This window comes from Neopelma chrysocephalum, unplaced genomic scaffold, assembly GCF_003984885.1.
Source record: "Neopelma chrysocephalum unplaced genomic scaffold, ASM398488v2 Primary Assembly neopelma1_92, whole genome shotgun sequence".
NCBI lineage: Eukaryota > Metazoa > Chordata > Aves > Passeriformes > Pipridae > Neopelma > Neopelma chrysocephalum.
In genome coordinates, this window is record NW_020897754.1 from 1365966 (window position 1) to 1391146 (window position 25181).

The 25181-nt window shown below is 41.7% G+C and overlaps 1 protein-coding gene and 1 long non-coding RNA gene across 12 annotated transcripts in view; one reads left to right on the plus strand and one right to left on the minus strand.

Annotated features, from left to right (window-relative positions):
* Window positions 1-2722: 2722 nt before the first annotated feature.
* ABCC9 (ATP binding cassette subfamily C member 9) overlaps window positions 2723-25181 on the minus strand; it is a 68595-nt gene continuing 46136 nt past the window's right edge. For 9 of the 11 annotated variants that reach the window (XM_027693511.1, XM_027693520.1, XM_027693518.1 and 6 more), the window contains 15 exons: window positions 24350-24498; window positions 23525-23594; window positions 22540-22697; window positions 19883-19975; window positions 16715-16817; window positions 14308-14409; window positions 11575-11695; window positions 10425-10555; window positions 9759-9837; window positions 7139-7247; window positions 6818-6921; window positions 5905-6038; window positions 5484-5546; window positions 3829-4008; window positions 2931-3042 (listed from right to left, as the gene is read on the minus strand). In XM_027693511.1, coding sequence (XP_027549312.1) covers window positions 3871-4008; window positions 5484-5546; window positions 5905-6038; window positions 6818-6921; window positions 7139-7247; window positions 9759-9837; window positions 10425-10555; window positions 11575-11695; window positions 14308-14409; window positions 16715-16817; window positions 19883-19975; window positions 22540-22697; window positions 23525-23594; window positions 24350-24498 — 1554 coding nt within the window. In that variant the 3' untranslated portion in view covers window positions 2931-3042; window positions 3829-3870. Of the gene's footprint in view, window positions 3043-3828; window positions 4009-5483; window positions 5547-5904; window positions 6039-6817; window positions 6922-7138; window positions 7248-9758; window positions 9838-10424; window positions 10556-11574; window positions 11696-14307; window positions 14410-16714; window positions 16818-19882; window positions 19976-22539; window positions 22698-23524; window positions 23595-24349; window positions 24499-25181 lie in introns of all 11 variants that reach the window. The other 2 variants (XM_027693516.1, XM_027693512.1) reach the window with 1 other exon arrangement.
* On the plus strand, window positions 15433-16226 carry LOC113972444. The gene is made up of 2 exons (XR_003535904.1): window positions 15433-15902; window positions 16056-16226. It is a non-coding gene; the product is annotated as an uncharacterized LOC113972444 (long non-coding RNA).

Genomic DNA, 25181 nt, shown 5'->3' on the forward strand with positions numbered 1-25181 from the left:
AAGAAATGGAGATGAGATGAGAAACATAATTAAAGATCTCTCACAGAGATGATTTTCCTCTGTCCAGAGTTAAAGAAATGTGCACACGGTCAGTGTTTGCATTCAAAGCTCCTTTGCAAGAGGAGGAAGTTCATAGTTCTAGTGCATAATATCTGGGTAATGAAAGCTGGCTTAGTTTAACGCTTAGAGGAACAAACCAACCTCAAAACACAACACTTGAGTGTTCCCCTGAAGGGGAGGGGTGTTATGGCAGAAAGCTAAAGACAAGGGGAAAGGAGAGGGAGTGCAGTGCTCTGTGAGTGGAGAAATGGGGCAGAGGGTGTGAGGCTAAATCAGGAAGGAGTGGGAGGGCACAGGCAGAATAAGGAGCATTCAGGGATACAAGCAGGAGCCTCAAAGAGGGTGTGATATAGGGAGGTGGCGAAGAAAAAAGGTGAGGATGCTGTGGAAGAGAATAAGGCTGATGTTTCCTTTACCTTGTATGTGCCATAGTCCAAGGAAACTACTCTCAAACGGGACCCACTTCAGACTTTTACACGAAATCAAAAGAAATTTGTTTCCAATTTCACTTCTGCACCCTTCTTAGTAACAAAACAGCTGTGATACAGTTGGCAACACCCTGCTCTGTTAGAGAAAAACACATTAAAAAGTTCACCCTAGCTCTTGGTGAGTATATACCATTACATGCACAGCAGCTATAACAGGGGGAGATCTCATATGTCTACAGCAGATGGATTATGTTTGTTAACTCCGTTTGGATTTGTCTATTTTGAATAGGATTAATTGCTTTAGAAATCAGATTGTGCTTTCTAAACCTGCTTACCAAACACTTTGACCATGGTTAACCTAACAGTAGGGCCAACAGTCCTGCTCTCCTCCCTCAAAATGAAGGAATCAGGCTGATAGGTTTTTCTCATCCCATGGTATGTTTTCTTTTCTATGTGTTTAAACAGCAGTATCAACTTCTATAGCTCTGGATGAGCAAGAAAGGTGCTTCTCACACCTGTAATGGCTCTGGGACAAATGTAAGAGAAAAGAGGTGCTAATTATTGGCCTCTCTTAAATATACCTCACACAACCCCAGGCAACTATTTAATGTAGTGGGAACTGGGATCTCACTGAACTAGCTGGCATTACTTCAAATAAATACTTAAAATAAATCAGGATTGCATCATCATCAAAGATACGCAGATAAACAAAGTTTTTTGTACTTCATGCTGGCTGAGTCTGACAGCAATGAATCCAGTTAGCTTTTCACTGAAGACAATGAAATTAAATCAAGAATTGTTTTAGTCTTCTGGCTGTGAAATTTGGGTAACAATATGTGCTTCCGCTGCAAACATCTGCTTGTTTTTTAGTTTATTTTATTTTTATGACAAAGGTCAACACAGAGAATTAATCCAGAAAAGAAGATAAACTTTCCACAGCAGTAGACAGGGAAATCACAGAAGTACTTCCCCTCATAAATTGTTCAAGATTGAGTTTCTTTGTTTAGTTGTGTCACACAGTTTTTATTTACAATAGTTCAGAGGGAAAAAAACCCTCCAAAAATCAATAAAGGAGATAAACTACTGTATAATTATTACGCTATCAGACTAAATGTAATCCCAGTTTTAAGTCCTACAACTTTTCCAAAATTCACTGCATTTCTTTGGGCCAAATACTGTGTCTTATGTTATTTTAATTGCACTAAAAATGGGCTTAAGTGCATCTCGTGGTCTTCCTAAATCTGGTAGCAATTGGTGAATAAGAATCACATTGAATATTGTTACAGAAGCTGATGTCTCATCTGTGCCTTTGAAAATATGGAGATTTACATGGAGTTGACAAGGGTCAGGATTTAACCACGTGCATTAGTCAAGTGCAAGCAACCTTTCCAAACCTTCATGAGCTAAATATTTATCTAACTTCACCTAATTTTTCAAGATATAGTAATAATTTGAAAATCATACCTCCTTGTACTAGATGTGATGCAGACATGTGCCAGAAATGGGTAAAGGAAAAGGTTATCCCAGGATAAAAAAATAACATGAAGGACTAAAGACATACAAAACAACTAGTAGTTGGCTAATTAAGTAGAATATTTTAGTGGACATGATTAAAAGATTGGCTCATACCAAGTTTATAAATTCAGATGAATTTTAATACAAAATCTTGAGATACTGTACAAAATTCCTCTGTAAGCCTATCAAAGCATGCATATTTATAAGATGATTTGAATCTCTGGCTGATGAAAGTTGGCAGAATTCATATGGATTTAGAAAGAGCTGACTGTAGGAATAAGCCATCATTGCACTGAAAATAGTACTGTCACAACTAAAGCGTGCTAACTGGAGTGAAGGACAGGAAGGATTTCCTTGTTTCTGATGAAATTCCTTTCCCTCATTCACTGCTCCTACACTACAACTTGGAGAGCAAAGTTTATGCCTTTGGAATGCAGCATATTGCCCCAGGCCTTATGGGGTTGGATTTTTTTCCCAGTTTTTCCCCTCTGGGGACAGAATGCTTCTGGGGAACCTCTCGTTTCCTTGACAAAGTGCACGATTCAATTGCCAGTTCCAGCCTAACATATGTACTTTATAAGATCAGTGCATTCTTTTGCTCTCTATAAAAGACAAAAAAGTCTAAGGAAAATGCCAAATTCCCAGGAAGCAAAAACTCCTCCCTCCGTGTGTGCATGTGTGTGTGCGTGTGAATTTTAATAGCTTTGAATAAAGTGACATTTTTATTGCTTCAAGGCATACATGTATTGCAATAGGTTTTATTATTTTGGAAGATGGAAGTGTGAAGAAAGAAGCTCTAAAAAAAAGGACAAAAAAGGTAAAAGTGATGTTACATTGAATAGAAAATATTCGCGTTTCATTTGTTTAAAAATAAGCTATTAAATTGCATCATGTGGTTTCTTCACATGTCAGCCCGGACAAAGGAAGCAAAGATGCCATCTTCCTGGGAAAGCAGGTTCTCAGGTGTGTCATATTCCAAGATATTCCCTCTCTTCATGACGATGACCAGGTCTGCAGTGAGGATGGTGTGAACCCGATGCTGCCCAAAAGGAAAGCAAACACAAGTTTTCATTTTGATAATTCCCACTGCAGGTCATTAATGGGCCTAATGCCAGGCACAGCAAGCTGGGGAAAGGCTCTCCTTGTTTATTCTTTGTATTTGGAGTAGGTCCTTGTACTTTATCTTTAATCTAATGTCCAGATTACTTTACAGCCTGGGCCACCAAGTCTGAAAATACCAAGCATGCACTTTACCTTTGAGTGCTAATTTCCGTTATAGACAGCACAGCTGTTGGAATAAATCCTATGGTATCCCTGAAATACGTCTTCCCCTAAGGAAATATGGATGAGAAACATCCTGGATATGCCTGCACTGCCAGGTGGCTTAACATCCTGCTCTGCTCCTTGGTCTCTGTACCCCACCAGTCTACTCTCCCTCTGGGCTATCCCCACCTGTAAATGAATTATCTGAGATCTAATTTGAGTGTGCTCCAGGCAACAGTTTAACCCCATGGGCAACAGGAGTGAAACCAGTTTAAGTTTAGTTTCATGCGAATACACCCACTCAGGTATAGATGTGATGAATTCTTAAAAGTGGGATGTTTCTCTTTACAGGCTGAAAGTCAGGGATCACTTTATGGGTTGGGCTCCTTTGATGTGACAGTTTCAATGTCTGAGCTTTGTTACCTATGTTTAGCATAAATAGTCATGGAATTAAACAAACCCAGGAACCACACAATAAACACCTTCTTGCACTGTCGTCTCAGGGGCTGTGCAGCAGAAAGGCAGCAGAGTGAAAGGAAACTAAAGAGGTAAAAATAACTACCAAAGAGCCAGAAGTCTCGTGAACAGTGTGGACTGAGAGAGTCTACTTGTGAGTCTTCACCAAAGTGGTGAACAGGCCGTCCTCTTTGAGGAGTAAGTTTGAGGCAGTGTCACATTCAACTAGAAAGCCCTCAGAAAGGACTAGGACAAGATTGGCATCCAAGATGTGAGATACGCGATGCTGGAAAAAAGAAAAGAAAAACAGGTGGGTGAAGGAAGGATCAGCCATGAGCGAAGAGAGGAAGGAAATTAAGCCAGTTCTGTCAGGAAAGCTAAATATTAATGCGTGCTGTTTTGCTTGAGACACCAAATTTGGAAAGGCAAAGCAAAAGGAAAGCGAGAGCACCTGAAGGGAGACAGATCGAGAGAGACTATTTCCAAGGGCATGGAGTGAGAGGACAAGGGGGAATGGCTTCACACTGAAACAGAGGAGGTTTAGATTGGATATGAGGAGGAAATTCTTCCCTGTGAAGGTGATGAGGGACTGGACTGTTCTAGTCCAAGTTGCCCAGAGAAGCTGTGGCTGCCCCATCCCTGGAAGTGTCCAAGGCCAGGTTGGATGGGGCTCTGAGCAACGTGGGCTAGTGGAAGGTGTTGGAATTGTTGGAACAAGATGATCTTTAAGGTTCCTTCCAACCCAGGCCATTCTATTATTCTATAATCCCAGTCAGAAGGACAGTACTGAAAATTGGAATGGCGTGTAAATGTAGGAGAACACCCACACCATTGGCATCTTGAGCACTTACACATCCTAGAACCTCACAGCACATTGTAAATGAGCTGGGTTAAGTGGTTTGCCCGACACAAACTAGTCACTGACAGACTTGAAACCAGAGTCCAGGAGGCCTGACTCTAATCTCTGACCACAGGACTGGATTCCAGACAAAGCAAATGAAACAGCTGTTGAAACATGCACTTATCCCGTGGAGAAAACATCTGTTTGTTGACTAAGCCTGCTGTCACAAGGTGGAAATATTCTTCATGGCATCCACCATGTGTGTGCATGTATATGTCTGCACATTCATGTGCATACCTGCACAGATTTATGGAATTTTTGGGAATGTGAAAAGGTAGGAAAACAGGAAAAAATACTATAAGCCCTTAGTTGAAGAGATCTTAAAGCTTGGGCAATTCCCATTGATTCAGGTTTTTTTAAACCCTTATCATAAACACAGCTTTTTATCCTGAAAGAGAGAAAAGATAACCCAACTTGAGAAAACACACCGAAGAGATTTTGAAATCTCAACTCATAAATTTGGGTCATGATTGTAGGCACTAAGCATACACAGACTTCAGAGGCAAAATTCAAACCTAGATTTTGACGCAACTTTCAATAACGGTTTAACCCATGCATCTGGTTTCAATTTTTTAGTGAGATTGACTTCACATTTTCTTGGAGACAGTGAAGATGGTGAAGTTCTCTGTAAAGTGTTTTTTGAGATCTAAGTGTTTTAGTTTGACAGCAAGACAGCATTTACTGAAAGATTTCATGTTGATCCAGTCTTGACTTGTTCTAGTACCTGGGAATACCCTGATCTTGTGGTTTCCTTTTATGTTATGATGTTTTTAGTTTTATACAGTGATGTTTAATGGGTGGAAGGCAAGATGAACTGCCTGAGGAATGAGGAAAGAGCATTTTCTGGCTCCAGTACTCACCGCTATTGTTACAACCGTGCGGTCTGCGAACGCAGTCATCACAACCTTCTGCAAGATGTTTTCCTGTCAAAGGAAAAGCTCATTTCAGTTACCTCATCCTTTTTGCATTTTAATTCATGTGTCTTCAAGCACCTAAGAGAGACCATCATATTCCATACCATCTCTGATCTGCTCACCAGACCGGAGGTAGTAGTGAAACATAATGAAACGTGAAATCAGGGATTTTCTAAAACATTTCATTTTATCATTTTCCCCCTCCTCACCACAGGCATCAATCCCCAAGCCACATCAACAGCAATGGTTGAAACCAAGCACAAGAGAGAAGCCAAACCAGTCAGCTTTTTATGCTGATGAGATCTCATGGCTGACACTTGGATGCCTCTTCTCCAAGCAGATCCATGGTGCTAATTGCTTTACTCACTGTGGCCATGTCAATGGATGCTGTGGCTTCATCCATGATCAGAATGCTGCTCTTGCGGACAAAGGCTCGGGCCAGACAGAAGAGTTGCCTTTGCCCCACACTGAAGTTCTCTCCTCCTTCTGTGACCATGGCATCTGGAATAAAACCAATTACTTTGAATGTCACAACCACTGAAATACTGTCTGTGAAAGCTCTGCTTGTGCACTATTTCCAGAGCCAAAATATAAAAGCTAATAATCATAATCTTGACTGAACAGTGGAATGGAGTGATACCAAGAAAAGTGAGCACAGCTTCTTGGGAAAGGAGCAATATATCATTAAATGAACAGTTGGCTCAAATAGTTGGCCCAAATTTGTTAGGAAATTTGGTAGGCTGCAGGGTAATATCTTAGTAGTATGAAATATGCTTAATATGGAAATAAATATGTGAGTTTCCTTCATGAATTGGATCTGAAATGGTAAGAAAAATACTCTGTCAGTGTTCTAGACAAGAGCTGCAGCTCTGCTGGCAGACCTAGATTCTGCTAAAGTAGCGGAGGTAAAATTGCTCTTTTTAGTCCTTATTGACTAATTATCCCACTGTGATCATACAATTATAGAATCATAGAATTTTCTCATGTTGGAGAAGGCCCACAAGGATCATCAAAGTCCAGCTCCTGGCCCTGCACAGGCCAGCCCTAAGAATCACACCATCATGCTGAGGTGCTGCAGGATTTTTCCACAGTGCATGGAAAAACAGGTGCCTCTTCAGCTTTTTAGTAAGAATATTCTCTCTAGCATGGAGAGAGAATCTTCATTATGTGCCTGTCAGCTCCTATATGATGGTTCAGAGTGTCAGATCACATGTATTTGTTTATATGTGCATGTACGACTTTATTATTGTCCTGTGTTCCCAGAGACATTTCAGACATACCAAGGCCTCCTGGCAATGACTTGACCATGTTCTTCAGCTGAGCAATCTCCAATGCTTCCCAGAGTCTGTCATCAGTGCACTTGCATTCTGGATCCAAGTTAAAGCTGCAAAGAAAACCGTAACAGGAGTCTCGTTACTGCAATTACACTCAACTCTTCTGCAAATTAACACCTTGACATGGTATGTGCCTCTTGACTTCCCCTGGGCAGACTGTGTGGATATGGTTGGACTGAACTAGGCAGGTTACTTCCCTATTCCATACCTTCCTGTCCCAAACAGGCCACGCAATGCTACCTGTCCCCCCCGATGACATACACCTACCGGATGGAGCCACTGAACAGGATTGGATCCTGGAGAATGATGGAGAGTCGGGAGCGGAGAGTGTGAAGAGGCAATTTGCTGATGTCTATTCCATCAATCATTATCCTCCCTGTTTGAAACAACATGCAGAAGACATGAGGGAAAACAGCTCCTTTGGGCTGGGCTCTGCCTCTGTGACCTCTCAGCACTGTCATCCAACTGGGAAATGTGGATGTACATAACAACACAAGCCAGAGGTATCCCAGCTTATTAGTGACACTATCACCTTGCTCTCTGCCTTTTATTTTTGTCCCCACCCTCCTTAAAGGAAAGACATGGCTTTCCTGTTTTGTGATTAATGATAGCACCAGAAGGAGGATTTTTTTATAGGGCAACCTGAGCTTTACAGCCAAACAGAGCAAGAGCAAGAGCAACTTCTGTAGTTAGCCACGTCCTGGGCCTTTCTTTGTTCCCCTGGAATTCAGCAGTTGCAGCAGATATTTACTTTGAGGTTGTGCACAATTGCTTGTGCACAATACATGTATTTATCTGCAATCCATACATCAGGAGACAAAGCTATCCTTCAAACTTTAGAAGGAATGGGGTGGTATCAACGTTTTATCAAGAGGTAGATGAGAAAAACAAAAAGAATGTCCTGCTCCACTCATGCTCATTCCTACAGCTTAATTCCATTTGAGTATTTGATGCAAATTAGCCACATACTGCTCTGCTGCCATAAGATTACTGGAAGCAGTCACATTAATCACTCCTTCTCCCAGTATTCATTCCCCAACAAGAAGTTGTGGGAACAGCTGGGATAATCAGTAAAGAAAGAGGATTTTTTCCTTTTCTAGTCACTACTTCAGGTCAATGAACACATGGATCTCATCTGAAAATCTGATTTATGATGTTCTGGGTGTGGCAACGGTTGATATTCAGGCGAGGGAGATGAGAAAAATGTACGAGAGAAAGTGGTTGGTTGTTCTGTAAATGGATGATGGTGAGAAGGGCAGAAGGAATCTCTCTCTCTTCCCTTGAATCCTCAAAAAAAATCTAGGAATGACTGACCCCACTGACTTCCCCTGGACATGGAAACTTCCTCAAGGTTACGGGGATGGGATGGGCCAGGTAAAACTGCATGGGGACATGGTAAGGAGTATTTTCATCAGGCTTTTCCACAGTTTCCATGTGGAAAACCTGGCAGATACATGGATATTCAGAGCTGTGCATGTGTGTCTCTTCTGTCGTTCCCAATTGTCATGATAATGCATTTTGTAGGTTGGTCTGTGTGTCTCTGTTCTAAGGAAATGCATATCTGGTAGAAGCCAAGGTGCTCAAGGAAAAGAAAAGAGGAGATGAGAAGACCTAAGGGGAAAAAGTAAATTTGAGAGAAGTTGGAAAACTGGGAAAGTAATGATCTGTCAAGCAAGACAGTAGAGAAATGAGAGGTAGTTGGAACAGAGGGCAAGAGAAGGGGAACACTAAGAAGCACAAAGAAAGAAGCAAGAGTAGTAAAATAAAATGGAACACATACAGATTTGAAGAGATAACAAAGACCTAAGGAACAACATGAATGAAATCTTGGCTCTAGCAAAGTTACTCGAAATCTTGTTATGTAACTTTTATTAAAGTCAGGAACCCCACCCAGAAGTGGAGCAGCACAGAGGCCAAATATTGGTCTAGCTGAGAGAGGGACGTGCACAAAGGATAAACAGAGCTTGATTAGAAAAGACTTAGACATTCCCACAGGGAAAAATCAAAGATGCAGAAGAAGCAGACAGATAAAATATACAGAAAAGAGATTTAAGTAGAAGGAAACTTCATGTTGGCCGTAAACAGAGCTATTATTTGTTTGCAATGCTCATATAACCAGGAACCCTGGCCATGAATCAGAAGCCTATTACCATAGATACATATAGGCAGAGAACCACAACAAAAGCAAGTATTATCTGCATCAGATTCACTTGTCCCCCCACATCCTACTGGGGTTTCCTAGAAAACATTCCATGCACAATGGCTAAATTAGAAACAAGGAAATCTTTGAAACGAAAGGATGACTTTCCAGTGGTTTTCTATAATCATGTAACAGCACACATGTATCTATATTATAAATACCAGAGTGGGTATTGTTGCATACCTGTTCATGTCAATTAGCTGGGAGAGTGAAAACAGCCAAATATTTCCAAACTTTTAGTCAGTTTGTGCTGCAGTTGTGGCAAACCACAATAAAATAAAAAATAAATATTTAGAGAATGACTTGTTGAGTTCTAGTTTCTACTCTGCTAATATTTTGACAGCTATAATAAGTTAATGCAGTTATTCTTTAGGGAGAAATTTAAACACTCCAGAGAGTTACATATTTTTTCATCATGTCTCAAAAAAGGCATATTTTTTTGTCAGAGCATCCACAGAAAATTTTTTAAAAACTTAGAAGTATGGTCTGTGTGCAGCATTTGCTGCAAGAACCAAGCGTTGCTCACAGTAGGACACTTTGTATTTTGAAGGATCAGGCATAACAAACCCCATTCTAATCAAGTATCCAAGAGCCAGGATGGAAACTATCAAAAAGTCTCCTCGCTCATTCTGAAGAAATAAGGGGGGAGCAGGTTAGGAGTGACAACATCCCCTGGTGAAAACTAACCATCAAATATGTCCACCATCCTGAAGAATGCCAGAGACAGGGAGGACTTGCCACTGCCAGTCCGACCGCAGATCCCAACCTGCAAAAGACAGCAAGATGTCACTTCCTTACAGAGGGAAGCTGTAAATCAGACCCGCAGTTATTTTGGGAAAGCTGGACTGGGATGTGCTGCTGGTGACCAGAAAGGTCCTTCCCAATGGGCAGATGCAGACACCAGGGGAAAAACAAAACAGCATGGCAAGACACACTTCCTTTTTCTGCCTCTCTACATCATAAGGACTTGTCCCAGGAACATTTATGAAACTTCTGCGTTTCGACCTGGACTCCGATGACACTTTGCTGAAATATGAGATATTCTTGCATTTTTACTCAGTTCCAGACTGGTGTTCCAGATCTGATTTCATTTGCCACCTAGGCTCCCTCTATGAGAGGGAGATGGACTTGGAAAGAAACGGGGCTCTGATAAGGAAAGCTGATCCCAACCAAGAACCAGCTCTTATCAGTGTAAGTTTTTGATCCATGCCCAGGGACCTCAGAGAGGATTTTCAATGTACATATCTGCCACTGTAAGCTATTGTTATTCTTGCTCTTCTGCTTCCTTAGAAAAGCAAACACAGTAAGGAGGGATCTGCTCCAGGTTGAGGAAGATGGGCAGTTGCATGATACCTTTTGTCCTGGTTTGATATATGCCTTAACATGCTTGAGAACAGGCTTCAGGTTGTTTTCATACCGAACACACAAATTTTCAATCTTGATTTCCCCCTCCTGGGGCCAGTCTTTGGGGACTTGAGAGGGATCTGAAATAGTTACAGAAAAACAAACTGAAATGAGTGCTGCCAGGGGTCACCCTTTAGGACAGTCCCCTTTCCCCCTCTCTCCTGCCAGGGCATCTCCAGAAATGGAGCCCCAGTTCCCTGCCAAGGGGGGAGCTGAGCTGGGAACTGCCAGGCAGGCACATTAGCACTTGGCTTCCAGCTCTCAACACATAAGGAGAGAGGGAGGGCAGATGCTGAAGTGTCTCTTGGCAGTGAAACGGGGAGAAGGCAAAGGAGCAGAGAACGCCGAGTCCAGCGTGGGGTGAGCGTGTCCCGCGGTCAGTAACCGGCACAGGAAGGGCAGCGTGAGGAGGGATGTTGTTACTGCTGTACAACACGAGCTGTTGACATTATCACAGCTCATATTTCATCCAGAGTTGCAAATAGGCAGCAGGTTTTGTCTCCACACTGAGGAGCCTGGCTTTCCAGGGAAGCTTGTCAGCCTGCCAACCTTCTCGGTCTCGCCCTTCAACCGCTTCTAAAATACCCCTCAGAGGCAATTTGAAGTGTGTGCAGCACAAACTCTGAGGTGCAGCTCAGGCCTCAGCTGACAATGTCTGACAGTGTGACCCTGTCCTGTAGTCGCCCATTTGCTGCAAAGGTCAGAGATTTTGAAGCGTGTGACTGATGGTGCATTATCCCTGTGTTTGTTTCTTGAATAGCTACATGGATGTTTTATTCATCCCATATGAACAAAATGAAAATACTATATGAAATACCATTTTCCCATATGAAAATACCTATGACTGGTATTTTCTGATTGTACCACAGGGCCATTCTCTGTCTCCCTGGCATTAGATAGGGATTTCTTTTCATGTTGACTGGCATGGGCAACGTATCTCAAAGCTGCTTTTGGCTCTCCTTGTCACTCACATCAGTGGCAGTTCCTCCACATCAATGAGAGCAGATTTTGGCCAAAGTGGTGTGTACATTTTGCATGACCAAGCCTACCATTCTTTCGCATTACCACACAAAACCCCCAAAAGATTAGAGTGCAATACCCAAGCAGCCTTCATAGTTCTCCGACTCCATGTTCAGGAAGCTGTGTACTTTCTTTACTGCACCCATCTGCACCTCCAGATCAGCCAGATTCCTCACTACCCAGTTCAGGTAGTTGGTTATCTGCATCACAAAATGAAAACAAGGTCAGGGTTCAGCCTTCTGTCTGTTCATCTACCTGTTTGCAAATAAAGGTTGGATACATCTGGGAAAGCCCTTGGCCTCACTCACTGACATTCCACCACTTCAAGACCCAGTGCAGCAGCATCAAATCCATAATAAGGCCATCATACCCCATCACAAACAGCCCTGACATAGTAGTTTAATGCTTGGTATTCTCATCCTTGTTTGTTGAAGGAGAAATACAGAAAAGATTCAAAATTGGAAGCTCTGTTAGGAAATACCATATTTTCTAATGTTTCAAAGACTGCAACTAAGGATAAAGGAAGTTTGTAATTTGCAAATATATTGAAAAGATTTGATGATAATTTCATTTCTGTTTCTGCCTGCATATGTTTAGATAATCCATTTCTCTTGGGGAAAAATACAAGAAATATTTAGCACAGAAATATATGAGGAAAAACTGTGTTATCAATTCAGCAGTAGTTCTTTCCTGTGTTTTATTCTCATTTGTAATGAAAAGGATTTGATCAATAGTAAAGGTATTACTTCCAGTAGATAATAGTTGACAATTAGTTGTCTAAAAATACCCAGTAGATTAAACAAACTGATTTCTAGTCAGGACTGACTATTTAAGGCTGAAAATTGTAAAGCTATTTCCTAAACATTCCTAAGTCTGTATTTAGGCACATATATAAGAAAGAAAAATTGATCTTATTGATTGCCAAGAACCTTTAAAAATTGAGATATTTTATATACCTGCTAAAGGTTTAGAAACTTAATGCAATGAAAACATCCTATGCACAAACATAATTCAGAGAAAGGCTTTGTAATTTTTTTTGGGGGGTGGAGATCATTGAATCTGACAAATAAGGACTTTATTATTAATAAATCCCCCATCCCCACTTCTTTCCCACTAACCTAATACTGATGCAATGGGCAAACAGAAAATAACTTTTACTGAGATTCAGCAAAACCTGTTGTTAATTTAGAGGACTTAGTAAGTAAGTAAGACTTAGTGATCATTAAGATAGAGTTCTGGAGGGGTTATTCTTTGTTGTTCAGAAACTCCTCATCTGGTGCCCAGCTTTTGAGCCAGGCAGTTATAGAAATGGGTAAGTTTACAGATAAGCAAAACACTCTGCAGAACTGACGGATCTGATAACAGAGCCTGGCATCCAGAAAGCTCTACCCACCACTTCAACCACCACCTCACAGTTGTACAGGGCGGTTGGCAGTGTTTACAGAAGAGGAAAGAACAAGCCATGGATGTCCATTGTAAACACAGCCTTGGTACAGTTTGCTCTCATCCAGGTCCAAACAAAGAGAAATAACACAAAACCCTGTGCCAGGGGACACGGGTAATCATCAAACTGCCTTCAAAATGTCACCAGTATTCTTGTGGGGAAGCAGAGGGACAGGTGAACACTTGGTGGCTACAGCACTTCTTCCTCTGCCATGCCAGACTTCAGCACGTGCCTGTTTCACACCAATGATCTGTTTGCAAACACAGGCTGAAAACAAGGAAGCCAAGGATGATGCAGACATCCCAGCGCTCCTAGATCTCTGCTAATGAAGCAGGATTATCAGGCATGTTTTCTGAGCGAGGTTGAAGCCCTGGGACTGATTCTCAGTTTCTGGCAGGACCTTACACTGCTGCAACGAGGGACGAAGGGGATCTAAGGTCACCCCAAGGCAGCTGCCGAAAACTCTGTTGTAACCACAGGCTTGACAGCATTTAGGTGCAAAGCCAGATCTCTGTCTTAGACCCATATCCCTCCCTCATATCAGTGTTTTAAAGGAGCCAGATTTTTGCCATGGTTTCAAAAGTTCTTCCTGCCACTGTCATCATCCTGCTTTTGTCCCCACTCTTGTGGTTAATTCAGTAATATTTCTACCCTCTATGGTGACTGTAATTCACTCTGTGCTCATGGTGCTCTCTCAGCCTCTCTCGTAGCCAGGGACACTAAAACACTGCTCCCTCTCCTCAGCTAAAATACCTCACTGCTCATGACAGTGGCAAAATGAGTCAGCTACTGGACCACCAAAATCTCATCATTCCCAAGTCAATCTCCTCTGCTTTCCTACTGCTGCCCGGCACGATGAACCATGCCTGCAAAGGTCCCAGTCCCCAAATCCATTCAGAATTGCATGGACAACATCAGGCATCTGAGTAGCTTCCCTCCAAAGGCAAAACTGATGTATCTGTTTCTTCAGCAATTATTTGATTTGGTCTCTGGTTAAAGATTACTTGGATTATGACAATCTGTGGAATAGTATTTCCTGGCATGTTTTTGCCATGTAGAGGCGGAACCAACACTGTGTTATACAAACTAGAGTGCACGGCAGGTCCTCTTACGCATTTTTAATTTTCCTGCTCTGCTTGGGAGCACGCAGGGCCTGGGAATGGCTGTGTTTTTTTAATTGGCTCATGAAACCTGAAGCAAGTCCAAGTTGCCCTGAACTCTCTCAACTTTGGCTCGAATCCATTATTTGCAGGATTGGGGTTTTTTTCAAGATTAAGAAAGCTGGAAGACAACCATGTCTATATAAAAATATTATAAAATTAATACTTGGTTGGTCTGAAAGTTCTTAAGCTTTGCCTTGGTACGTACTGTGAGAGCGTACAGGAGACCCAGCCCCACAAATCCCGAGTTGGGCCCTTCAGTGATGGAGGTGACAGCTGCAGTCAGGACAATACAGGCACCAAGGTAATCCTGGAATGAGAGAGACAGGGAGAGAAAGATTCTAGGCAACTTTAAAAGGCAGAAACAAGAACATTTCTTTAGTTGAGGGGCAGTTTGACTTTACTGAGAATTATTTATATAATGACACCTACTACTTAATAATTGGTTTGTTCTTCCTGGAGAAGGTCACAGGTTGTAGGGCTCGACCCGAAACACCCTAAAGCAACTTGCTGAACACAAGTGAAACAGGCCAGTAATTTCAGCAAATCCATTTGGTATTTCACTGTGGGAGCCCCAAATAGAGTAGATATCAAAAAAATCAAATAAGCACATAAAAAATCCTAAGAATGATATAACAATGACACCCCTAATTCCTACCGCTAAAACAAATCAATTCCACTTTCTTCACTCTCTTTCGGGTCTTCTTAAAACATGGGTTTGCCTCCTCAGAAAAGAGAAGTATCGGTGACTTCACCAAGTCCAGGAAGGCTTTTGGTAGAATTTATACAGGTCATGCATATGTTTTATTGGCAGAAGCTTTGCAGGAGTTGGAACCTATTTTCTTGATGTGCACCTCAGTTTTGAAGTCAATGCCACATGTGATCTCATGGAATCAAGGTGTCTGATTAATGAGACCCTTGGTATTCCCTCTCTCCCACTGCTACCTGCACTCTATTTAGCTTGGATTACATTTTCCATCCATTTTTCTCCTCCTGTCTGATAATGCCTGTAATCTTTCCTTCTGAGATTGCAAATGAGGGTTGCCTGGTTCTTCTGTCTGTAAATTGTGTTGAAGAGCAGATGACAGACTCAAACTTAAGCGGGGGATGGATTTAAACTGAGAGACAGGAGGTTTAGATTGGATATTAGGAAGAAATCCTTCCCTGTGAGAGTGGTAAGGCCCTGACACAGGTTGCCCAGAGAAGCTGTGGCTGCCCCATCCCTGGAAGTGTTCAAGGCCAGGTTGGATGGGGCTCTAAGCAACCTGGGCTAGTGGAAGGTGTCCCTGCCCATGGCAGGGGGGTTGGAAGTGGATGATTTTTAAGGTCCTCTTCAACCCAAACCATGTGATTCTGGGATTTTATGATTGACATATGCAGGGAATTGGAACCACAGTGTCTTGAGACTCCATCAGCAGCTGGGATAGGACTTGACAGCTGCTATAAAATCCTACAAGCTTTTGGGTGATCTTAGTACCACTGTGCCATTAGGGAGAGATAAAGGAACTACTCCCTGGCAAGGCCACATTATTCCTAATGCTACGATGAAGCGAGGCATATTCTTGGATCAGGTTCATTCCACATGTAAGCAAGTCTAAAACTGTGAGACATTAACAGGCATCGCCACAGCTCATTCCAGGATTGGCTGTTGCTCTGTTATTTATCTGCCTTAGATTTGGAAGCAAGTTCAGCTTGGTCTTGTACGCTGTAAGAAGCTGAGAGCTTCATGCACAAGGGAAAGTTTTGTCATCATAAGAAATGGAGAATAACTTTGTTGCTCTGACAGCATACCAGGAAAATAAGGTGAGTATCCAGCCTTTGATGTGGGGATTAATCATGCCTGTTGCTATTTGTGTCTAGCAGAACCAGGTCACTGCTCTGTTTATTCACTGCTCTTTGGGTTTCAGATGAATAAAGAAATCACAGTTGCCTTGTTTGCCTCTTCTTGCCTTGCAGATTAGTAAAGTCCCTCATGTGCTGTCCCTGGAGAGCCCCCACAAAAACCAGGAGCCTGTTTCACTGTCAGTGGCTGCTCTGTGCCCCACTGTCATTTTTTTTTCCAGTTGGAGTCTGGTTCTGCCATCTTTCATGATATCAAACAGTAAAACCACAAAGAGTATGGCCTGACAGCTGCAGTAAGGGCACTGCAAGGAGGGGTTTAACTTACAGCTGTGGGGTCAAACCTGTTGCTTCAGGACCTAAAAGGTGAGTGGTGCCTAAAACAGCCCTGGCAGAATGATGACACAGTTCACAAAACTACCAAAAATCCCTGTCCTTCTTTGAAAGTAGTTCCTGCCGGAGCAGGTCTGCAGATGCTGCACAGTAGCAGAGAAAGCCTTGTTTCAAGTTATGTAAATGTTTGTCCTTGCATTCTCTTCAGACACTAGACAGCACAGCAGCAAAAGATGAGGGAGAACTTGCATTTTCCTACCCCTGGCCAAGAAAGCTGAAAAAACCCTCTGGGTTTAACATAACAATGCCGATCTATTTTAAGGAGCTGTGTGTGTGTAACCTCATCGCGAGATTAATTCCCGTTATTATCTTCTCCGCGTCAGGAGAAGCCTCTGTTTGCTTCCAAGGTTTCAAAACCACGGCTGGGACGAAACTGAACGTACCGTCCTGACCTCCAGCCATCTGTTGGCAGCCGACAGAAATAAGTAGGCAATGTTGTTCGTGTCTGTCAGTTCCAGCATGCGTTGTTTGAACCTGGCTTCGTGCCTGCCAAGAGCAAAGTTGGTACATTTACAGCACGTCACACGCTCACACACAGAAGGGTGAAGCATCAACTCTCCTCTGACTTCCCTCCCTCCCTCCCTCCCTCCCTCCCTCCCCCCTTCCACAGTCAAAACTTTTTGCCCTTCTGATTTTGGGTTAAAAAACTCTTCCCTGCTGCCACAACTCTCCATAACCAGAGCTACACGTGTAATGGGGAGGGTTTGTTTTGGAGTAGATTTTGGATCAGAGCCTGTCCCCTGAGAGACACTCCAGTGCTGGGGTGCTGGGCATTTGCTTCTCAAAGTTGATCCATTTTTTATAGCTGTGGCCACCCTTCAGTCCTCTAACAAGTGAGTGCTCCTGTGGCCCCTTGCTTCTTCCTCACAAGCCACCACCAAGACCTGTCATCTGAAAAGCCGATTTCAGGCGTCTCTGTCTGTAGAAATTTTACTGCATAGCAGACAAGAACAGACATTTCATGTGTTGCACATATTCTTTTCAGTATTTCTATAGCACAGAAAGACACTGGCATGGGAATATCATGTTCCTCTCTTGCCGCAGGAGCCTTTGAATCATTTCTCAGTCACCTCTTCCATCTACTTTCGGTCAGAGATGAGTTTCTCTTTGTCCCTCAGTGATAATAACATTATCATGTCTCTCCTGGGTAAAAACCTGCTGTCCATTTTAGCCAGATCCTAATTACCTGTTATTCTCACACATTTTAATTTATTAATATAATGAATTTAAGTTCATTATATTAATCACAGTTGATTTTAAATTTTGGAGCATGTTATTGGTGACTCTTAGGTCAGGTATAAAACAAAGTTTGTGTGTCTGCTGTTTTATTGCAACTATACCAGCTGGTCTGACACAAAAAAGGTGCCTGGCCAGCTGCAGGGCTCTTCAACAGGAGTGACACCTCTAAGTAACAAGAGTGACACCTCTCAAGTTTCAGCTAATGTAGATCTATCCGCAGATCAATACCTTCCAGCCACACAGCTCAGCTGTTTTCTCAGCCTAAACAACTGGGAAACTACAATGAGGGAGAGCCAGAGATCATCTCTGAATTACAAAAATGAGAGGTGTTACCTCCACTGCTTCCCTCTCTCCCTTGTAACGCCCATCACATTTAAAACCAAGGATGCCAGAGCCCCCAAGAGCTGAGGTATGTTTTGGGAGGAGAGGGGGAAATCTCTGTTGGTGTTAAGTGTATTAAATTCATTGTGCCTTGCACAGTCAGATGGAAACCATCTTGTTTCATATTCTGCTGTCTGCTCCTTACCCTTACTTGAATAAACCAGCTGAACTTCAGTCAGCAGCTCGTTGTTTTATCTTCCATTTTAAAGTCTCAAGGCCCTGCTGTGAAGCACCTGTAACGCCTGTTCTACCAGAAATTTCCTTCTTTTTTCCTCTACTGTTTCCCACTGATGTTTTATTTCCCTCTACACAGCTTGCAAACATGGCAAGCAACCTCCCCAAAACAACTGGTAACAGGAATGACGTGGGGAGGAGCAAAGATGCACTGACTGTCCTGCTCATCTGCCTTCCTGGCAGCAAAACTCCTGTTTTCCTAATGGAAAATCTGACATGCTCAATCTGTATGCTTTCGTCCACGTTCAGCTCATCTTCTGGGCTGCTTTAGACTTTTATCCTGTCAGATGACAAACAGCAAAGGTCACTGAGATTGCTCTCTGATCCAACTGTACTACTTTGTGGTAAGTTATGTGAGGAGCTGCTCTATTTTATCCTGGAACATACTGAACTCAAACTGCAGAGAATGGCTAACAGTAAATACGAGCTTGCTGAAAAAAAGTGCTGGAGACTTCAAGTTTGGTTGACAGTGGAGCACAGACAGGGAGATGAAATGGCTTTGATTAGGACCAGAGTTCCTGGAGAACTCAAGCGATGGTTGTGATGCCCAGTCCTTCCCTCAGGTTGCCTTTTACTCTCTGCCATCCAAGCCCACAGTGTCTGTTTTATAAGGTAGAGTTCAGCTCCCAAGAGGTGCTAAGGTCCTTCATCTTTCTCAGGAGACAACACGGTAAAAGGCCGCTCTGAACCTCTCAAGAAGCACTCAGCTACATCACCATCAGGCCTTAATGATGATTTACTCTTTCAGTACGTCATTCTGGTTGATCAAGCTTGTTAAAACATTTCCTGTTGACCACTGGCTCACATCTCTTCAACACAGCAATATTTTTGCTTGTCCTTCCACATTCCTTACTGCAACAGTCTGTACTAACAGCCCAGGTCCTAAAGCTTAGCCTGAAGCAGGGAAACAGTCTTAAGCTGATCAGAGAGGTGTGTAAATGGCACTGTAGTGAGATCTGCTCTGGTTTGAGGTTCTACATAGCACAGGATGAGTGCAAGCTGTGCTTACTGGGAAGCAACATCAAGCTGGGACTTGGTCAGTCATGCCAGCTATAATGTAGTGAATATACAAGGAGAATTTGGCCTGCATTTCATGTAGTAAGTAGAGAAAAAATACATGCATGGGAAGCTGAAAAAATTACCTGAATCTTCTGGAATTTATTTTTCAATTTTGATTAGCAAGGGTAGGTTTTACAATATTAAGATCAAGCTCTGTTCTGCTGTAATTTTCTTGGAAAGTCTCCCTTTCAGTTGGAGAGTGTTATAAAGATGTTTCCCTGCCCAGGGAATGGGTTAAATACAGCACTGATTCAGGGACACAGGTTGTAGGATGTAGCAGGGGGGTCTGAAGGAGTTTCCTGTGCCTGCTTGGAAAAAGAGAGCTCCCTGCTGCCCAGGTAAGGCAAGGCTAAAACAGACTCCCTGAAAGTCTAAATATCATATCTGAAATATGTAATCATCTTTAATTCAGTGGAAAACCAATACAGAAATAATTAATGTGTTACTGAAAATATGCAAAAGGTTTTAAAGGCATGGAAAAGCAATAATAAAACAAAATCTCTTTGGTTTTTTGGGTTTTTTTGAGATAGTTTAAGAAAGCTCATCAAATCCAAGAACTTGCTCTCAGACATGCTCCAAGGAGGCTGCACAGGCCAGACCAAAAGCCAAGCCTCCCTCTAAAAATTTGTTTTACTGACCCAAATGCTCTGATGGTGGTAAGGCCTTCAGCTGTCTCCGAGAAGTGACACAGTAAAGGGAGCTGGGTGCTGTCATCGAGTTCCTGGAGGTCCCTGGGAGCACAAAAAACAACAGACACCCATTACAATGTAAACATCTCTGTCTGTAGAAATTTCATGCATAGCAGGCAAGGATGGACCTTTCACGCATTGCACATACTCTTTTCAGGAACACACAAAATTGTCTTTCTATATTATAGAAAGACACTGGCATGGGAATATCGTGTTCCTCTCTTGCCGCAGGAGCCTTTGAATCATTTCCCAGTCACCTCTTCCATCTTCTTTTGGTCACAGATGAGCTTCTCTTTGTCCCTCAGTGATAATGACATTATCATGTCTCTCCTGGGTAAATACCTACTGTTCATGCTAGCCAGATCCTAATTACCTGTTATTCTCACACATTCTAATTTATTAATATAATGAACTTTAATTCAGAACAACTGATTTTAAATTTTGTAACATGTTATTGATGACTCTTAGGTCAGGTATAAAACAGGGTTTGTGTGTCTGTAAGCTTATTTATTTTATTGCAACTGTACCAGCCAGTCTAACAAAAAGAAAAGGTGCCTTTCCATATAAATCTTGCTTCATTTTCCATATCTGTAAGTACCATAGCATGCTGAATGTAAATATAACAGATGATAGTAGACCTTCTATTTGCAGTTTTAAATTACCACACTGGCTGAAACAGAGACAGCACTGACAGAGAAATAATACGAATGATAAATTTCCTCAATTACTCAGCAATGGTACTTCCAAGACCTGCTTGGAGCAATGATATTTAAGTCCAAAAAGTTCCAGTCTCCTGAAACAGGAATGTTTTCCAAACCACGGAGAAAAATCCATCTTTCTGTAACACTCTGCCATTGGCACAGCAGCCAGTTGTATAAACAGAAGAGAGGCCAGATCATTAGAGATTTAAAGTCTTTATCAAAATCCTGCTATGTTTGCACACTGCATTAGATAGGCCAGGAGAAATAAGTGCTCCATGATGCTGAATGTTGCAGTACACAGAGCTGATTTCACTGCTTATGTTTTGATGATAAATATCTTTCAAATTTATGATGGAAAATACACAGAAGTTTTTGAAAGATGTAATGGAAAATACAACAAAGTGCTGCAAGAAATACTGTAAATATTTGCATTTCTAAAAATTAGTGGAGCTTATATTCCTGCAAAGCACTGCGTGCAAGTAAGTTATAAATACTGGCTGAAGCTGTTCCTTCCTCCTGCATTTCCCAAGACTGATTTTTATAGAAATAAATTGGGTTTTTTTGTTTTTTGTTGTACATTGAAAGAACCCAAGTCAACCCTGAATGCCTCACAAGTGATTTAAAAGAGTTTAATTTAAACAGATTAATTAAAAAAAAACCCAAACACTCCTCATACAGATTTTCCCAGAACACTAAGGGAATAAAATGGATGAGATGGTTATGGACTTGCAGAGCCCATGGGTGCACGTGTAGGTGTGTGCTGACTTAGAGGGGTGATCAACCTCTCTCTAGCTTGCATGGTTATTGCTACACCAGGTTTGGTGGGGTAAGAACAAAGTTTTTGGACAAACCTCGGAGAAATTAGGCAGATTCTTTCATATTTAAACATTTTCCTGGTTTATGAATTCTGATTATGTCATTTTCTTAAGAATAAATCTTGGAAATTCTGAGGAAAGATGATGAAAAGTAGGGTAAAGTGAAGTAAAATTATTAATATGTTGCTCAGTGCCCACCCTGCTCCATGGATTTAAGGGGAATAACTGACACAACTCTTTCTGGATAAGAAACTACTAGTTTATCTATTTCTTATTTGCTGCAAAACAGCAGCTAATGCTGTAGCATGTGCCTACTGCAAAGACAGGGCCTGATAATAATAACCTGCTAATAATGACAGGTTCTTTTGGCCTCCCTGCAAGTCAGCAGGTGCCTTGGTGAGTAATTTTAGGTATCAGAAAGTGGTGTAAATCCAGCCAGATTCTGGCTGATAACAAAAAAAAAGTAATGGATCCAATTTAAGAAAAAACCTTCAGATGGCTTGCTTAAGATGTTTTTAAAGTCATTTATAGAATGACTTTAGCATGAGTCTAAGAAATCATGGTGCTCTTTTTGCTAAAAAATTGTACTTTTTATACCCAGGCAAACCATTAAAATCATTTGAATATGGATATGAAACACTGTAGAGTGGAAATGACTTTCTGTAGAGGTTTTTTCCCCCAATATGAAGAAAAAGCAGCAACTGATGTTAATCCGGGGAGTTATTTTCCATTCTCTACTAACCCACAGAAGGTCAAAGAGGAGCTTTGACCAGAGGCAAGCTGGCTCAGTTGATTAACAGACTTCATGCTCATCTGATTCTATAGCCAACAGTGTACAAAAGTGATGCAACTGGTGTTACTTCCCTAAATATCCCATTTGTAGTCATGTCACCTGGAAAAATCCTCCTGTGTATGTCCCAGACTCAAGCCTCAGGATCAGAAGCAGGATGCCATGGCCATTTTCCCCTTATTCCTGTAGCCTCACATTCCATCACAATTCTTAGCACAATTTTTTTTTTTTTAGAAGAAATTTTCAGGACAGGTTTTGTTGTTTGGTTTTATTTGTGTGGGGTTTTTTTTTAATACGTACTTGGAAGCAACTCTGAAGTATTTCTGGATGAAATAAAATGCTATCCCAAGAGGCACGAGGGCAACGAGGAACCATGGGGTGGCATAGGAGATCATTCCAATGGCTGACAGGCAGAGCAAGGTGGACCTGGTAAGAGACTCCAGCGTAGGAGGGATGTGCTACAGTGAAATAAAAGACTTACATAAGGCAAAAATCACTAGAATAGCCCTTTTCCCACAGAGGACCACTGGGAAAGTGGAATGATACCACTGTGCAGTCATCAATATTCTCTTTACATCAAGAGCCTTTATGTTTCTGTGAGTCTAATAGCCAAATGTTAAAAATAAATGAGCCAGTGTGTTTGGTTTTTTTTCTAAAAGTCAGAGCTTCAAATCTCATGGGGAAACAGGAGCCATTTCCACCTTCTTTAGATAATAGGTAAGGAAGAAAAAATTGTTCTTCATATCCTAAGTATTTAGAAAAATACAATGAACTTTTTTAGAACCTCTTAATTTTTCTTCCACGTTCTCACCAACCTCACATTGAGGTTTGCTGCTCATCCAAAAATTTTAATGCACAGCCATAGTGAAAACATCCTCTCCTTCCCCCGAATGCTCTAAATCCACATGTTCTACAGCCAGGGTGGAAGGTTTATTTGTCATATCTACTCCTATACAGTAAAAGTTACTATATTCTACCCTCTTTCCTGTTTTGAGCTCAAAATATGATGTTTTGCTAATCCAGATCTACCAGCAGAAGCAACTGATGTGCATATGAAGAAACTGAGAGTCTCTATCTCTCACTACATTTATTTTTATAGTTACCTGCCCGTATTACTTTCTATTTTTATCACTCCCTGTGCCTGTTTTGCCATGCTTTTCTCTACTGAACATTTTAATACATTTAATAATACGTACCTTTAATACATTTAATGCCCTTATTCAGTATCTAAGTGAAAATTTGCAAAGCCAAGGTGTAATAAAACAGAATATATCAATGCATCTACCTGGTCAATGATATTTGTGTCAGCAGAGAAACGATTTAGAATCAGCCCCAATGGAGTCATATCAAAGAACCTGTGGAACAAATTAAAACCAAAAAGTTACCTGTAAAGGAATTCCATTTTTGGGTAAAAAGTCCAATCAGACAGAACACAGAAAGCTGTCTCCAGCCTTTCTCTAAAACCAAGCAGTAAATACGAGTAACACAACAGATATAAAATCTGCATCCTGACTGTCCAAATGCTTCTTTTGGCATTTCCCCCACAGAAAAAAGCTTTATCTCCTCTTCCAAAAACCTGCTGTCTTATGTGCTGGTCTTTCATTCTTTCTCCCTCAAGACTTAAGATCCCTTCCAAAGACCTCAGCCTGTCCCTGGCTCCTGATAAAGGTCACCAACTCCAGAAGTTTCATGGAAGCACTGGGATAACTTGATTTGTTATTCGTGCATCCTTTTGACCATCCTGCTGCCTCTGTTGCCATCCACAAAACCAGTCGCTGGCCATCAGAAGAAGCCTTGGTGTCATTTGTCACCACGTCACTGCTCAGAGCTGGAGTTTGGGTGTCCTGGAGCTTGAACTGCCCCTTGACACTCCAGCCTTGAAGGGCTGCCAGTTATCCAACAGATTTCAGCCAGATAAAAAAGGTGGAAGGATTTCACATGTTCTGCAATGGAATTTTCCCCCCCTTAATTCACTCACTAGTTATTTTCACTTTTTGAGGCCTTGGAGGAAACAGGGTGGCCACAAGAGCTTTTGGGAGGCGCACCCTCCCAGGTACAAAGAGGGTTTTGGTCACGGAGCTTTTCAGGGGGGATATAATTTCTGCTGTACCTGATGGGTCCAAGGATGATCTTGTTGAGGAGGTTGTGGTGTAGGTTCTTGGCTGCTGTGAGGCCCATCCACTCCACAGTCAGTGATGTGATGAGGCAAAGGACAATCCCAGCTCCGGACAGGATGCTGAAGACAGCTACATGATAAGTCTGATAAAATGACAAACACATCAATCCTAGAAATAAACACCAATTTCTGCTTTCTTCTAGGAGGTTCCTAAGGTACCAATCAGCTACTATGTCACATCACTTATATTACATAGTTATAATTATAATTGTATATAATATCTGAGAAATAAAAACCTATGACTGAACTGCAATTCAGTAAGTTCACATAAGTAGAAGTTATCATAGTTCTGAGCCCTCGCCCTACTGATGAACACCCTTCAAGGCCATGAAAAGATAGTTCTTGGAACTGTGAAGGTGGACTAAATGGATAAATACAAAGGATCACACACTGTTGGCCAAGAAATTCAGTCAACCAAAGTAGAACCTCTGAAGAATAAAGGCATTTGAGAGATATTGGAAAGTTCCACTTTATTGAGTTCAAGCATCATAAAATTCCCAGAGCAAATCCTAGACTCATCTGCCAGGGTTATAACACATTCAAGCTTTCTGAAAGTTTACTAAGTGGATTCCAGTGCAATATGGTATATTAGTCAAATTTACAGCTATAAGCAGATTGTACTTAAATAGCACAATTGAAGACTTTTTTTAATTGTTTTTCTGGCAGGACATTACTCGACAGCCAGTACTTAGGAAAATGGGGTCATTGACTTAGGAGTTAAAAAATCCAGAAGGAAAAGTTTAGTATGAGGTCCCTTCCTTTGAAA